Genomic DNA, 14187 nt, shown 5'->3' with positions numbered 1-14187 from the left:
TGATATCTTTTTTTTTTATCATAGCACTGTCAGTTTCATACCAAATTCAGGGATATCTGGTACATGTTGCAGTAATTGTGAAGACAAAAATCACTTTTGTTTTAAAACAAAAAAGCAGGGATGCTTCTCCTGAGCAGGAAGTGCTCCCATTTTCACAGATATGTGCTGCCTGACCTGCACAAATTTGAACTTGAATGTCAGCGTGGTGACGATGTGATTGTAGCAACGCTCACATAGTTAGAGGCCAACAGGTTGGCTGTTCAGAAAGGTCACATTCATTAAGTCTGGAGATTTTGTTTGCACTAACATGGGTTTGAATTCCCGGAGAAAAGCAGAGGAAACACTGTTGTTCCTGCAGCTGCTGCATTACAGTCGACGACGATTCTTATTTTATCCGAGCGTGCTCAGTTTAAATTGGGAGGCTTCAGTTTTGATTACAGTCTGGCACTGCTATGTAAATGCACAGCAGGAGTGACCAAGATCTTAACTGATTCCTGTTGGAGATAATAGCCACTGATTTGACTTATAAATACAGATATTAATACCATGACGGATAATGTAACGGGCAGAGCGTTAATCAGGAGATTAGCATTTTTCCTCCTTGTCCTCCGTCATATAAACAATAATCAGTAATAACAAAAAAGAAGACAAAGGACCTCATGCGTAAAGCCTGTCATGCAGTGCTCCTGCCATCTGTTGGTGAGCTACGTGAACATGTAAAATGACTCCCAGGATAGAGTGCAGTTAAAACAGAGGAGACACCTGAGCTTTCCACACATTTAAACAAACCTTTTGTTTATAGATTTTGGCTTTGTGCTGCTGAAAGAGGAAAAAGTCTTCCTCAGCCTGTGATATTTTGGACAATGCACCTTTCCAAGCTACAGCGTGTCCACATACATTTGGTCACTTTTGTTTCTTATTTAAGTCCGTAGCTTTGGTATTGTGTGCCAAAACGACAGCTTGCACAAAGTAAACACCAGCATCAATCTAGATCCATAAGAGACCTGACAGCACAGCAGAACATGAACAAGAATCAGATCTCAGGGTACCTGTGAAACCTCTCAGCAGTTTATTTTACTATAAAAAAACAGCATAATGTTTAGCATGGCAACAAAAACAATCCACAGTTTTGTCTCTGAAGCCATTTGTGTCACAGACACGGCCACCTCGTGTCAAATAAAAAGCGAATGAGAATGCTGTACTTTGTAAAGATGGATCCACTCAGGCACCTTGTAGTCACGCCCCTCATCTCTGGTCTGTGCCTCTCCAAGCCCCTCGTGTTCCCTAATGGCACATTCATGCACAGTGAACAGTAGAAAGAGGGGGGTGACGTGGGTGTAGAATGGCAGTGCATCCAATTGGAATCATATGGAATGACACCTATAGGTATTAGCCGGGGTGTGTGAAGATAATGGTTGCAGCAGTACAGTACATTAACAAAGATTAAAAAAAAAAAACGCCAGAGAAGACCAGTGCAGGTTTTTCCCCTTCATTCCACAGGCTCAGAATCATAGTGCCATTTACTCTTTAAAAAGGAATGAAATTCAAAGGATAAGGCTAGTGCTAATATTTTTGGGTCAACAAAGTCCCATGAAACGACCAAATTTCCAGTGGACTAAATTCTGATGTTGTTCAAAAGCAACGATTAGTGAGGCAATTATTCCATATAATCATCATGGGCACTTACTGAGCGCGTCAAGTCTGAATTAAAATAAATTAATAGAGTGAAACAAGTCTAACTTGTTAATAAATTGTTTCATTTGCATGTGTTACTCAATACATACTGAAAGATTAAATATTAGTCCTAAGTAACTGATTCTCTCCTCTTTAAACAATATTTTTTTAAATCTTTTAATAAGTTGGACTATTGCTGGGACTGCCAACAATATCTGACTCCCGCTTAAACATTTATAGTTTCCGTAAACTGAAAATCCGCCCACTGAGTGGTAGAAGAGCTCTGATTGGCTGGAATTTGACAACACATTTCTGTGAGTTTAAATAATCTTTTCAAGTTCAACTATCAATTTATTAATATTTTTTTAATGGAAAGTGTCCAAATTAATTATTTTCTGACAGCAGTTTAAAATTAATACATTTATTAACCTCCTAGGAGCTGGCGTCCACATATGTGGACATCACATTTTGGGTTATTTAGACCAAAATACTGAATTTTGGGCCTGATATCCACTTACGAGGACATTACACTGTCACTGTTCTATCAAAATTTTAAATGAATATCCTCCTATGTGGCTCTCATTTTTCTTAAAAACAAAAATAAGGCAAAAAAAAAAAAAAAATGTAAAAAATTAAAGTAATTCTTTGTTTTTACATCCATCGGGCCCCAATATGTCCAAATATCAAAGAGAAATTAAAAATGCATGCGGTGGAAGAGTTTGGGTCTTAGGAGGTTAATATGCAGGATTTAAATAGAACCTGAGGCTAGTTATTCAGATAGAAGTCCATAGACTGCAGTTCATTTTGAGTCCACTTAATACATACAACATCGTAGTGAAGTAAATACTGATCTGCATAGCATACCAAATAAGTTTTAAATAACTTCACGCACAAATTCAGTTTGTTTTCACAAGATGCAAGTGGAGAGAATATTGCAGGCATTACTTAAAATGTTAATTTTGCTCTTTTCATGAGATCAGTTGACAGTTATAATAATATGACTCTATATAAAATATGGACATAGCTTCACAGGTCTGAAAATAGAAGCCAATGCAGTTTAGGTGCCTTAAACATGCTTTTCATGGCCAGCAGGGGGCGACTCCTCTGATTACAAAAACAAGTTTGATTTTACTGGAAGAAGAAATCTGGAAGGACACTTACTAGGCTCCAGTTATCTATGACCTCTGTAAGCGTTTTCCTAATTAGTTCGTCTTGATTGCTAGCTTCAAGTGTCTAAATACAGCACGATATTGACTACTGACAGTCAAATAAGAGAACAAAGCAGAGCATGATCTTCCTTGCGATTGACAACCAGATGAGCGTGCGGTGTTTCTAAGTGAGATCCACCCCCAGTGGCCTCTAAACTGTTAGCTCAAGGCTTAACAATACTTCACAAACCAATGGGTGACGTCATGCATGCCTACATCCATCTTTTATATACAGTTTTCTAGCCTTATCCTTTAAACTTGGTTCTGAAGTTTTCTGGATTCAGTATTCTCAGGTGAAAACATTTTTCTGTCCATTTACATTTTCCTGTGACAAAACAAACCAAACCAGGTGAAGTATTTGGTAATATCATCATTAAAAATCACTTGAGTCCATGAGCCAGCCAGGTCAGTTTGTCTGATGACACGCTGAATAAAGATGTAATACTGAAGAGAACTGCTCTGTTAAGGAAAGAAAACAGCAGATAATTGGGCACATGTCCACATGTGCTTATCTGTCCCTGTCCACAGGATGAGCATCATCACCGTCGTCAGTACAGAGTCCATGTTAAAGGCCTCATCGGAGATCATCGGACATTCATTGGGTCGTACCATCTGATTGAGCAAGTGAGTGGGGAGCTGTGGGAGCAGAGCACAACAAGGTGGACGGCTGAAAGCACTGGAGTGCAAAAAGAAATGGCTTTTGAGCACCAAGGCTGATGCATTTCCATCCTCTAGTCCGTCATTCAATGTACCGCCTTGCTCGGTTTTAAGACTTGCTTTTCGCTGTGAGAAAAGGGCAAGAAAAGAGGCTATTTGGGGGGAGCTGAAGCTAAACGGAACATCAGCTGTGATGCAGTGCTAACATCAGGCAACACCAGTGAGGACGTCTGAAATCCCAACATGAATTATACAGTATGTATATCTGAATATGTATAATATATATATTCATGTACAAAATATAGAATCTTAATATATCTCATAGGGTTTGTGTTTCGAAGTTAAAATAGAAAATGTTAAAGATTAGAAAAAGCTCTTTACTGACATCCTCTTTGTTTTATGTGTTTGTGAATATATATATATATATATATATATATATATATATATATATATATATATATATATATATGATGCTGTTGATACTACTGAGGTTGTGATATTGCACATCTGGCGGGAAGCTTTCTGTAAACACTGTGCAGCGTTTTCTTTCTGTTATAAAAGGAAATTCATATAATCTCAGGAAACCCGGTTACCTGTAGGACACACTCTTCAGCAATAAAGACTATCTCCTCCATGAATCTGTTAGTTACCGATGTGATTAGATAATGACACAAGGACGGATAGTGCTGCAGTGCTGGCTTAGTGTCCATACTTGAGAGATTCATACCTGCATCACAACATGGACCAAAGGTATTACAAACCATACGTGAAATTCTGTACATACACATAAAACTGTCTGTGTTTTACATGTACATACTGTATATACTTCAGCAGGAGCAAGGCAGAGCGAAAGAGAAGAGGTAATGCAGCTTATGTCCTCCCGCAGGTGTGTCCAAAAACCCATCGGAAAATTACGGCTGATTGAAGCAAATCAAATTTCTTATTGACCATTTTTCCTTCAGGACCCAGACTCGCACAGCTGACCAATAATCTGTCTTTATGCTCTGACTGGACATCTTTGGTCTCATCGGCTGACTCGTAGCGAGGCTTCTCCGACTCATCGGCTCCCCCACAGGCTGGGCGTTGGGATGAACATTTTCCTCATCCTTTATGGCCTCAGGTTTGAGATGGGTTCAGTGCTGTGAGAAAAGTTCAATCTCAGTCCACCCTAAGCCTGCTTTGTATGTCGTAAGGCGTGTAACCCCCTATGTGTCTGTCACTTGGTGTGGGTTAACTGCTGGAAGGTCCACTGGTGAGGAAGTAGGTCATCATCTCTCCTTTGCCCTTGACTGTGACCACTCCTCTGTATTCCAGTGTGTAGTTATAAGAGCTCAGTACCTGGTGCAATTCTGGGGTCACCTGAAGGCAGATGGAGAATGGAATATTTAATTCCCTGGTCAGCATTTTTGAGATTTATCATTATTTTGCTAATAACTCCTAGTGACCAATGATTTGACAGCTTGAAAGTCAAACATGCTGTGTCATTGATTAAGATGGAGTTTAATGGAACCATAATTTCTAGAAAGAATAACTTTCAGTCAAGTTGAACCCAGTTTAATTTGACTACAGTGCTGTCTTAAACTCTTTATATTTTGCTACGAAAATTGGAAATAATCAATAATGTTGAGATCAGGAATCTGGGGAGACCAATCCATGTCTCAATATCAAACGTGCCCAAGGATAATATTTTACCTTGATTCTTAGCTGTTTTTTAATGCTTAAACAATTCATAGCTCAGTGTTATGTACTCAACAGAGAAAACTTTCTCTGGTCAGATACAAGGACTCATCTGAAAATGAGTGAAAAATTAGCCAATGTCCAACGATAAATGTTGAAAGACCTTCAGAAAGCTTGGAAAATTACGAAACATGCAAGAAAGTCTGGCTCCTTGGGAGTGCAAGAGCAGCTGGCCCTCCGCCGATTACCAAGACTACTTGGAGTACATCTAGAAGATGCGAAATGTAGCTACCGTCACTGAAACTGATGATCACCATGGCAGCAGTGATACCTGAAGCCTTGGAAACTGCGAATCAAAGACTCACATCCTTGGCCAGCCACTTGAAGAGGTATACCAGAGAGCTAGAAGGCAGGAGAATAAACCAGTTGTACTCCACTGAACCATTCAAGGGAGAAGGACACAACCCATAACGGCAATGCTCAGTGGCTAGTGGCTCTAAGAGCAGACCACAGCATCCTTCCCGAACAGGATCCAGGATCCATGGCAGCGACAGACATCCAAGAAAAGGTCCAGTAAGAAGCACCAGGCTCTAACATGATTCATGCCTACTGGCTGAAGAAGGTGACTGCACTGATGAAGCAGTCCTAGATGACACAACAAACATCCATGAGTACATCAGGAAGATGGCCACAACTGACTGCTTAGTGAATACCTCAGGAAGCAGAAATATGAGAAAGAAGAGGAGCAAGAAGAAAAAACATCATGGAAGGACAACCCCCTGCACGGTATGTACCATCGGCAGATAGAGGAAGTGGCTTATATCAAGCAATCCTACCAGTGGCCGGACAAAGCTGGACTATCTTTCATTCTGGAGGCTCTAATCATGGTAGCATAGGAACAAACTCTGATCCATAGAGGCTGGGGTCTACCACACCAGGCAAGACCCCAGGTGCAAGCTGTGTAATAATGCCCCTGAGACAATCCAGCACATAGCAGCAGGTTGCAAGGTGCTAGCAGGCAGGGCATACATGGAACGCCATAACCAAGTGATCGACAAAGTATACAGGAACATCTGTATGGACTGGAAGTCCCAGGGTCAAAATGGGAGACGCCCTCTAGGGTGGTCGAGAATGACCGAGCTAAGATCCTGTGGGACTTCCAGATACTGGTGATGGATAACCAACCGGACATAGTAGTGGTGGACAAGCAGACAAAGGCGGCTGTAGTGATAGATGTAGCTATACAGAATGACAGCAATATCATGAAGAAGGAACACAAGAAGCTGGAGAAGGGCTCAAGAAGATGTGGAGGGTGAGGGTAACAGTGGTCCCAGTGGTAATCGGAGCACTTGGTGCAGTGACTCCCAAGTTAGGCGTCCAGCAGATCCCAGGAACAACATCAGAGATCTCTGTCCAGAAAAGCGCAGCAAAGATACTGTGCTGGACCCTCTAGCTCCCAGGCCTCTGGTAGAGGACTCGCGCTTGAAGGATAAAGTCCGCCCACAGGGGCGAGAGGGGAATTATATAGTTTATGCACACGTCTTGTGATCTGTAAATCACCAATGGAGTGTCTAATCAGTTCTCTGTGTTGTTCTTCCTGAATTAGTGGTAATAAACACATCTGATGCCATAGTTCTGTCAATAACATTTTGTATTAACTCCTGAAGGAGGTGGGAGGGAAGGAGTTCAGAATAATTTACTGATGGAATGCAAATTTTATAGTTGATTTTAAATAACTTACTGATTATCTGAGTACACAAAATCATCAGTGTGAATTTAAATGACGGGACATATAAAATTGTTACCTGGATTCTCTCTGGTACACCTGTGCTGTCCATGCGACTCGCCACATTTACAGTGTTCCCCCAGATGTCGTACTGAGGTTTCCTGGCCCCGATCACCCCAGCCACCACCGGGCCAATGTTAAGACCTAGGAAAAGAAATAAATATAGAATAATTAAAACTGCCAAACAGAGGTGCAGGTTAAAAGATATGATGTATATATCCTACAAAATCAGATCTCAGAATCTTTTCAATTTGGAAACTGGTTCTTTAATTCCAATTGGGCAAATCAGTTACTTTTACTGGAGCTGTAGTCAACAACAGTCTTACACTCTGCAAAAAAAAGTCCATTTTTCTTTCCTGCTACCCACCTATTTTCATCTTGAAGTTGTTAAAGGAGTGTTCATTGATGTATTTCATCTGGTCCATCAGCCTCATGGCGTAGTCAGCGAGAGCACGGATGTGTGACCGCCCGACCTTGTCATACGTGGAGTCATTGAGGCCGGAGGCTGCCATGTATGTGGAGCCGATAGTCTTGATCTTCTCCAGCTGGCGGAACTGATCCTCGCTGATGATCTGAGGATAGCAGAACAAAGGTTTGTAATATCAGTGGCCATATTTAGCAGAGTTTTGGGTCCACTGGATTCAATAGTAACCAAATAAACACAGCAAACAGTAATTGGATGTTATCAGAGCCGTTGTTCTGCATTCATACATTCAGACAGCTTCCAACTGGAATAGTTCAGATCTTACCTCATCAAAGTCGGCGATGATTTCATTAAGCAGTCGCAGGCACTCCACTCCCTCATTGTTGCCCTCCAACTCTACGTAGAACTCAGAAAAGTTACTAATAGAGGCAAACATAACTGCAACACACTCGCACGACTGGTAGTAGAGCTCATCGTTCCGACGTTCCCGCTGCAGGAAGTGAGCAGCCACGTCTTTGGGAAGGATGTTGTGGAGCAGACGGCGGTTGTAGGCTTGCAATTCCTCCATCTCCTCCTTTTCCTCTGTGGCCTTGTGATGAGTTAGAGAAGAGGATTAAAAATTAATACTTCATTTACAACTGGATGGATTTTTTATGACATTTGGCACAGATATTGAAGATGCCAAGAAGATGAATGCTAATGAATTTGGTGGTCCCCTAACATATTATCTCGCCCCACCAGCAGCATTCAGTAATATATCCTGACAGGTAATCACCACTAAGTTGTTATTTTTTAAAGAAGGTTCAGGAAAAAACCCTTTTACCTATCACTAAATTTCTTTACTTTGTTTTGGTATCTCAGCCTCACAAAACTGCAAATGGAGCTTGAGACTCACAGCCTTGTTTTTTACTAACCATTGGTGACAGCAGTGAGCTGGAAAATAGAGAGCCCTCCAGCAGCTTTTTTAAATAAGTTTTTTATCCACTTGACTGGATTAGCAACTACAAGCAGAACAGCCTGCTTCACAACCGTCAGAAAATGCCAAAGAAGCCATGAACATCCCTTAAGGAATGTTCTTATTGTCAAATTGATACTGTACTGAATATTATTTGGTTATTATACGCACACTCACACACACACGCACACACACACACATACACCCTCTGACATGTTTGTACTTTCTCAAATAAGAACAAAAAGTTTCTTAACAACAGAATTTGGTAAACTATCTCAGTGTTTATTGGTGAAGCAATGATTCATGTTAGGGGATGCAAACTTTTCAGAGTCACGTTTTATACTAATCTAGGTACACCTAAGTACATGCTTACAATTACGAGTGTAACCAATCTTACCGAGCCAATAAAACACACTTCATTACTGAGATTAAGATCATCAATCATTGTCAGCAAGTGTGAATACCTCTATGAAAGCAGATGTTTTGGCAGTTTGTTGGTCCTGAGCAGTCAGGTGTGTGTTAACAGTCTTCCCAGACTATCCAAGAAATCTGCTTGACCATTCTTATTATCCATTAGGGTCCCTAATTTCATTTTTCATTTTCTTCATAGCCAGTTCAATATTTTAACACTAATGTTAAGTCTCCATAATGTATTTTTCAATCTGTTATTCAGATTTACAGTTAGATGAATAATATTATGATCAGAAATATCTCATGTTGAGCACTTGTTCACCCTGTATGTGTCTACATGGGAGCACAGTCTAGGTTTGCAAAGCTGCATCTGACTAAAATGCACATCGCCACCTCATTTCAGCTACCAAGCACGGTAGCGGTGGTGTTTTGAATTGGGCTTCTTTTGCATCCACGGGACCTGGATCGAACATGAACTCCTCTGTACGCTAAAGTATTGGAGAGTCGAATGTGAGTCCATTTGTCCAACAACTACAGCTTGGCCAAAGTTACAACAGATGCTGATCCACAAAACAGCAGTAAATCTACAACAGAATGGCTGAAAAAGAAAAGAATCTAAGTGTTGCAATGGCCCAGCTAAAGTCCAGACCTCAACTCAACTACAATATACTGCAGAGAGTGGACGGACTCTGTGATGCTGCCTATTTGCTCATTTCTACAAAGCTTTAAAATTACAGCACTTAATTGTTCTCATTGGCTTCTGATTCCAGCCTTCACCTTGACAGGATGTCTGACCCACATTTAAAGTTAATTTGTTGTTTATTCCTATTATCATCCTTTAAAGGAACACAGTGAGACATCATTTGCATTTCTAACAGATCTATGCACAACTGTTGTGTCCATGCCTGTTTAAATATGTATATTTTCCCTGTCATGCTGATGACGATATTCAGGTACTGCCTAGCCTCATCACTTCTCAAATCACCAAATATTTTCACTTAAAGGAAATAAATGGAAATCCACTTCCTCCTGACAAAGTCTAAATCAACTAAATCAGCTGTTAAATGCCACATTTTAAACCAACTGCAGCTCATTTAAATCATAACATTCTGCATCAAGTGGCAAGTTGGGCTAGCTGTGTTTATTTTCTTTCAATCCCAACATGTTTTTGAATTAAATTAATTTCCTAGCACAAAATAATAACAGCGATTCCCTTCCTAAAAATGCAAATTTATGCTAAAAAGCACACCAAATACGTATCTACAAAGTCACATAATGACACTTAACACGGATACCAGGAGGAAAAAAAACCAAAACTACTTTTTAAGCATCAGAGGCCAATGGAATCATAACTATACAAGGGGAAGGGGCAGCAATGCGCTATAGGTTCTGTTTACTCTTGTTCTCACACGCGCACACACACACACTAACCTGCAGTTTCCACAGGAAGTCAAGCCTTGCTGTTGACTCCACCTGCTGGGCGTGAAGGTACAGGGCAAGGACGAAGACTGTGATCACCACTGGAGTCATGATCTTTAGAGGCACCTTGTCTACTCCACACCTGGAGGTCAGCACATACACATATTAGTATTACAGATAGATTTTATGCCGAGTTACCCAGCTACCACAATCACTGATATATGCAGGTATTACACAGAGTTAAAGATGTACTCTGCAGGAAAATAACATAAAACACAAAAACAAGCTGCCCTCTAAATCTTGGCTAATTAGCGTTAGCATCTGTTGCCAGCAGGTCATTATAGTTCCATTTGTGCCAGAGGAGTGATAATGATGCTGTTAGCGTAAACAGATGACAGAGACCACTTTGGGTCCCGCCATCAGTCTCACCTTGTTCCATTCATGGGCTCACTGTGAGGGAGGAACAGAGAAGAGCCGGTGAGCACTAAGAACATCTGCACACCTTCGAAGCTTTAATCATTACAGGCATGAAATGACACACAGAGACACACACAGGTGTAATAAAGAGACTCACGCGTTGTTGATGGCATTGGCCATGACCAGCAGGTCCTGGTTGTCAAAGAGGCTCACTTTGGGAACCTCCATGATGAGAAGGTAAAGCAGTTCGATGAAGAGCATGAGGAAGAGCTTACCGATGCTGCTGACCTGCAGGAAGACGGAACAGGCCAGCAGGCTCAGCAGCACGCAGGACGAGAAGTACTGAGGGAGAAAATGCAAAGAGACTATTGTTTAGTGGCCAGGCTTTATATGCTGCAACAGTTCTGACTGAACAAGCTGCATCTGGATGAGTTATAAAACACACGATTAACCCACATTTTCACTGCTTAACTTCTAATTTGAGCACGAGTGTGCACACCAAATGTTAACATTTACAGCTGCAATTACCCCCACTTAGCACCCATTTGTTCTGCTCCCAAAATTTCGTTTCATGTCAGAAGTCTCACATTGAAATCTTACAGTTACGTGTGTGTGTGTGTGTGTGGTGTTCAAAAAAAGCAATGCAGTACTTTGCAAGACAAATTTTACCCAATTTTAACCATGTGTTTGCTCTAACAGTGTATGGTATACAAGGTGATTTCATTACACCATTCGTCACAGCAGAAAGCAATGATTAGATGTCATAATGCTCATTAATGTTCTATAAAGTACATAACTTGTTTAAGCACATGCATTTCTCTCTTTTTAGTGCTTGTGTTTTATCGTTGCTTTTTTTTTTATTGCTTGCAGTTTTAATATTGTTGTGCATCACCTTGAGCTGCAACACCTGGTTGAAAAGTGTTGTATGAATGAGATTCTGCCCACATTTTATCCCTATGAGGGAAACTTGGCAGCAGCACCTGAGTCGTATTTGTGTCTTATTTAAGTCCATTTCCTGGACTCGTGCCATTGGCTGTTGTTCAGTTTAGGATTAATAAAATTAATTTGCACTTATGCGGACAGCCCGCAGGTTATCCATCAGCTCCGGTCTCTTCTGTTTCACCTCACTGCCCAACCAGCTGCAACAGATGGCTGACCTACCTAAGCCACAGTCTTGTTCTCCGTGCGGTGTTTGCTCATACCGATTATTGGATCAATGAGGTTTGCTCTGTAATATTATAGGGTTTTTACATTACAATATAAAGCGCCTTATGATGACTATATATGTTATGTTACGCCCATGGTATTCAGCTGGAAAAGAGTGGAGGGTCCACTCTGGGTCAGGGAGGAATTGCTGCTTAAATGTGGAGGAATTTGGGGTCTTGTTTACAAATGAGTATAGCGAGAGATTGATACATGGACTGGGGCCATGTCGCTGTACCAGTCATTTGTGGTGAAGGGAGAGCTGTGCATAAAAGCGGAGCTGTTGATTTACGGGTCATCTGATGTTCACAATCTCTGGGTAGTGACTCAAAGAGACACACACAAGCAGCACAAATGAGCTTTCTCTGAAGGACAGCTGGCCCCTGCCTGAGAGAGGGAGTGAGGAGTTCAGTGAGTCAGGAGGAACCTCCTGGGCACTTCTTGGGCGAGGAAATCCAGGCATGTCCTGCTGGGAAGAGTTCTTATGGGTAGACCCAGGACTGGAGAGATTATGTATCTCAGCTAGCCTGGAACCACCTTGGTGTTTCTTCGGATGAGCTGGAGAAAGTGGCTGGGGAAAGGGAGGTTCGGGCTTCTTTACTGCCCCTGTGACCTGGCCTCGGATAGTGGCAATGGAAGGAAGAATGGAAAGAGGGATGGATGGTTGGATGGAAGGAACTTAATTGATCTATTGAGGCCTGATGTAATGTACTTTAGTGAGTTGACCAGCAGATTTTAGTATTTAAACTTCAACTGGCATTTTCTGAAAGGTTATCTTTTGGCTGTACTTTTTTTAGACAAATCATCCGCCTAACTTTCCTTAGTCTTCAACAAACTTGGATCTTCTTTTCTTTGTTTGTTGTGTCATACTTTAAAAGGATACCTGTAAATTTATTGATGAAATAATCTAATAAATAAAACAGATAGGCCATAGATAAAACAAGGCATCTGTACCTCAGGAAAGCTGCAGATGAGGCCATCATGTCCACAAGGGCTGTGTTGTGTGTCCAGGCTGTAGTTGAGGAAGTAAGCATGGCAGGCATTGACACTGTCCAGGCTGATGTTGTGCTGTGCTTTGATGCAACTCCACAGGTCATGGCTGCTGCACGTGAACTAAAAAGGGTCAAAATTATTGCGAGACTTTCAAATCCAGACACTCAAAAGCATCATAGTCAAAAACCTCTCCTTGAAACATTGACCCATGACAAGAAAATGGGAATTTGGGAATCCTGTTAATGAAAACTTACAATGTTGATGAAAGCAGAAAGAAAGACGATGATGATGGTGAAGACACCAACCAAGGTGCTGTTTAGTCTAGACTGAACTATTCTCTTAGAGAGTGTCTGCAGAGGCACTGGGAAGATCTGGAGGACAGAAGAATTCCAACAATTAATATTCAGTTTTAATTGAATTAACTGACTTCATTTTCTCAGTCACTGGTTTCCAGTTTGACCATGCTTTTACAGCTCTGTGTAAAAAAGAGGCTCTGCTTTTTTTTATATTTTGTTTTTAAAAAAAAGAGCCATGACTCACCGTTATGGAAACCTTCAAGCAGCAGCTCTATTTTTCTCTTCTCAAACCTTTCCCGTTTCTTGTGAGTCATCAACAGCAGAAAGAAAACTGATCGACAAAAGGATTTACGGTCTCACTGCAAATCTTATTCGACAAGGCCCACTTTATAGAAACTTGTGGAAGAGATTGTGAAAATTTGCGAACTTATTAACTCCAGAAGAATGTACCAGATAATTACATTAGAGGCAGCGCAACAAAGTAATCAACTGAGCTGCATGCTATTCTGTAACTGTCTTTATTACAGCACAGCGCCCAGTACCCCTGTGTTTACTGAACAGGCACCAAATACGCAGCTGAAGACGTAGTGCAAAAAGAACATCAGCTGCTTCTGTTAAAGCACAATCTGTTCTTTGCTAAAGTCCACACAAACAGATCAAAACTGAGAACAGAGGGAGGAAACAGCTACCTAAACATTGGGAGATTGATAATATTTTACTAAAATACTATTCCTTAAGTTATCCTATGAAATGCAATTTTTAAAAAATGCTGTGTTAGCTGTTATTTAAAAATGAAAACTCCATAACATTTGACTAGGATAACCATGTGAAATATCTTCAGTTTTTACCTGATATTTAGAGTCACAGGCTTTGTTAAGGGTACAGAGTGTAAAATCGCACCACTAGACGTAAATAGATTGCAGTTGACTGCGAGTTTTTAAGGATATCCTAAACTTTTCTGTGGGTAAACACTGCTGTTAGCCTCTGTTAGCCTCTGTTAGCTGCTGTTAGCCTCTGTTAGCTGCTGTTAGCCATCGTCAGTGAAGTGTATCTAACATGGTTGGACT

At 41.0% G+C, this 14187-nt stretch overlaps 1 protein-coding gene across 1 annotated transcript in view; it reads right to left on the bottom strand.

The window, feature by feature from the left end:
- Nucleotides 1-4014: 4014 nt before the first annotated feature.
- The window catches only part of adcy5 (adenylate cyclase 5), a 92225-nt gene continuing 82052 nt past the window's right edge, over nucleotides 4015-14187 (bottom strand). The window contains exons 13-21 of the mRNA XM_026143873.1: nucleotides 13079-13195; nucleotides 12786-12944; nucleotides 10786-10970; nucleotides 10641-10661; nucleotides 10224-10353; nucleotides 7752-8015; nucleotides 7370-7574; nucleotides 7022-7146; nucleotides 4015-4898 (exon numbers count right to left, since the gene is read on the bottom strand). Of these exons, the coding sequence (XP_025999658.1) occupies nucleotides 4770-4898; nucleotides 7022-7146; nucleotides 7370-7574; nucleotides 7752-8015; nucleotides 10224-10353; nucleotides 10641-10661; nucleotides 10786-10970; nucleotides 12786-12944; nucleotides 13079-13195 (1335 nt within the window). The 3' untranslated portion in view covers nucleotides 4015-4769. The remainder of the gene's footprint in view (nucleotides 4899-7021; nucleotides 7147-7369; nucleotides 7575-7751; nucleotides 8016-10223; nucleotides 10354-10640; nucleotides 10662-10785; nucleotides 10971-12785; nucleotides 12945-13078; nucleotides 13196-14187) is intronic.

The sequence above is a fragment of the Astatotilapia calliptera genome, chromosome 16, assembly GCF_900246225.1.
Source record: "Astatotilapia calliptera chromosome 16, fAstCal1.2, whole genome shotgun sequence".
In the NCBI taxonomy this organism is placed as follows: Eukaryota; Metazoa; Chordata; class Actinopteri; order Cichliformes; family Cichlidae; genus Astatotilapia; species Astatotilapia calliptera.
This window is presented reverse-complemented; position numbering and strand designations above follow the sequence as displayed.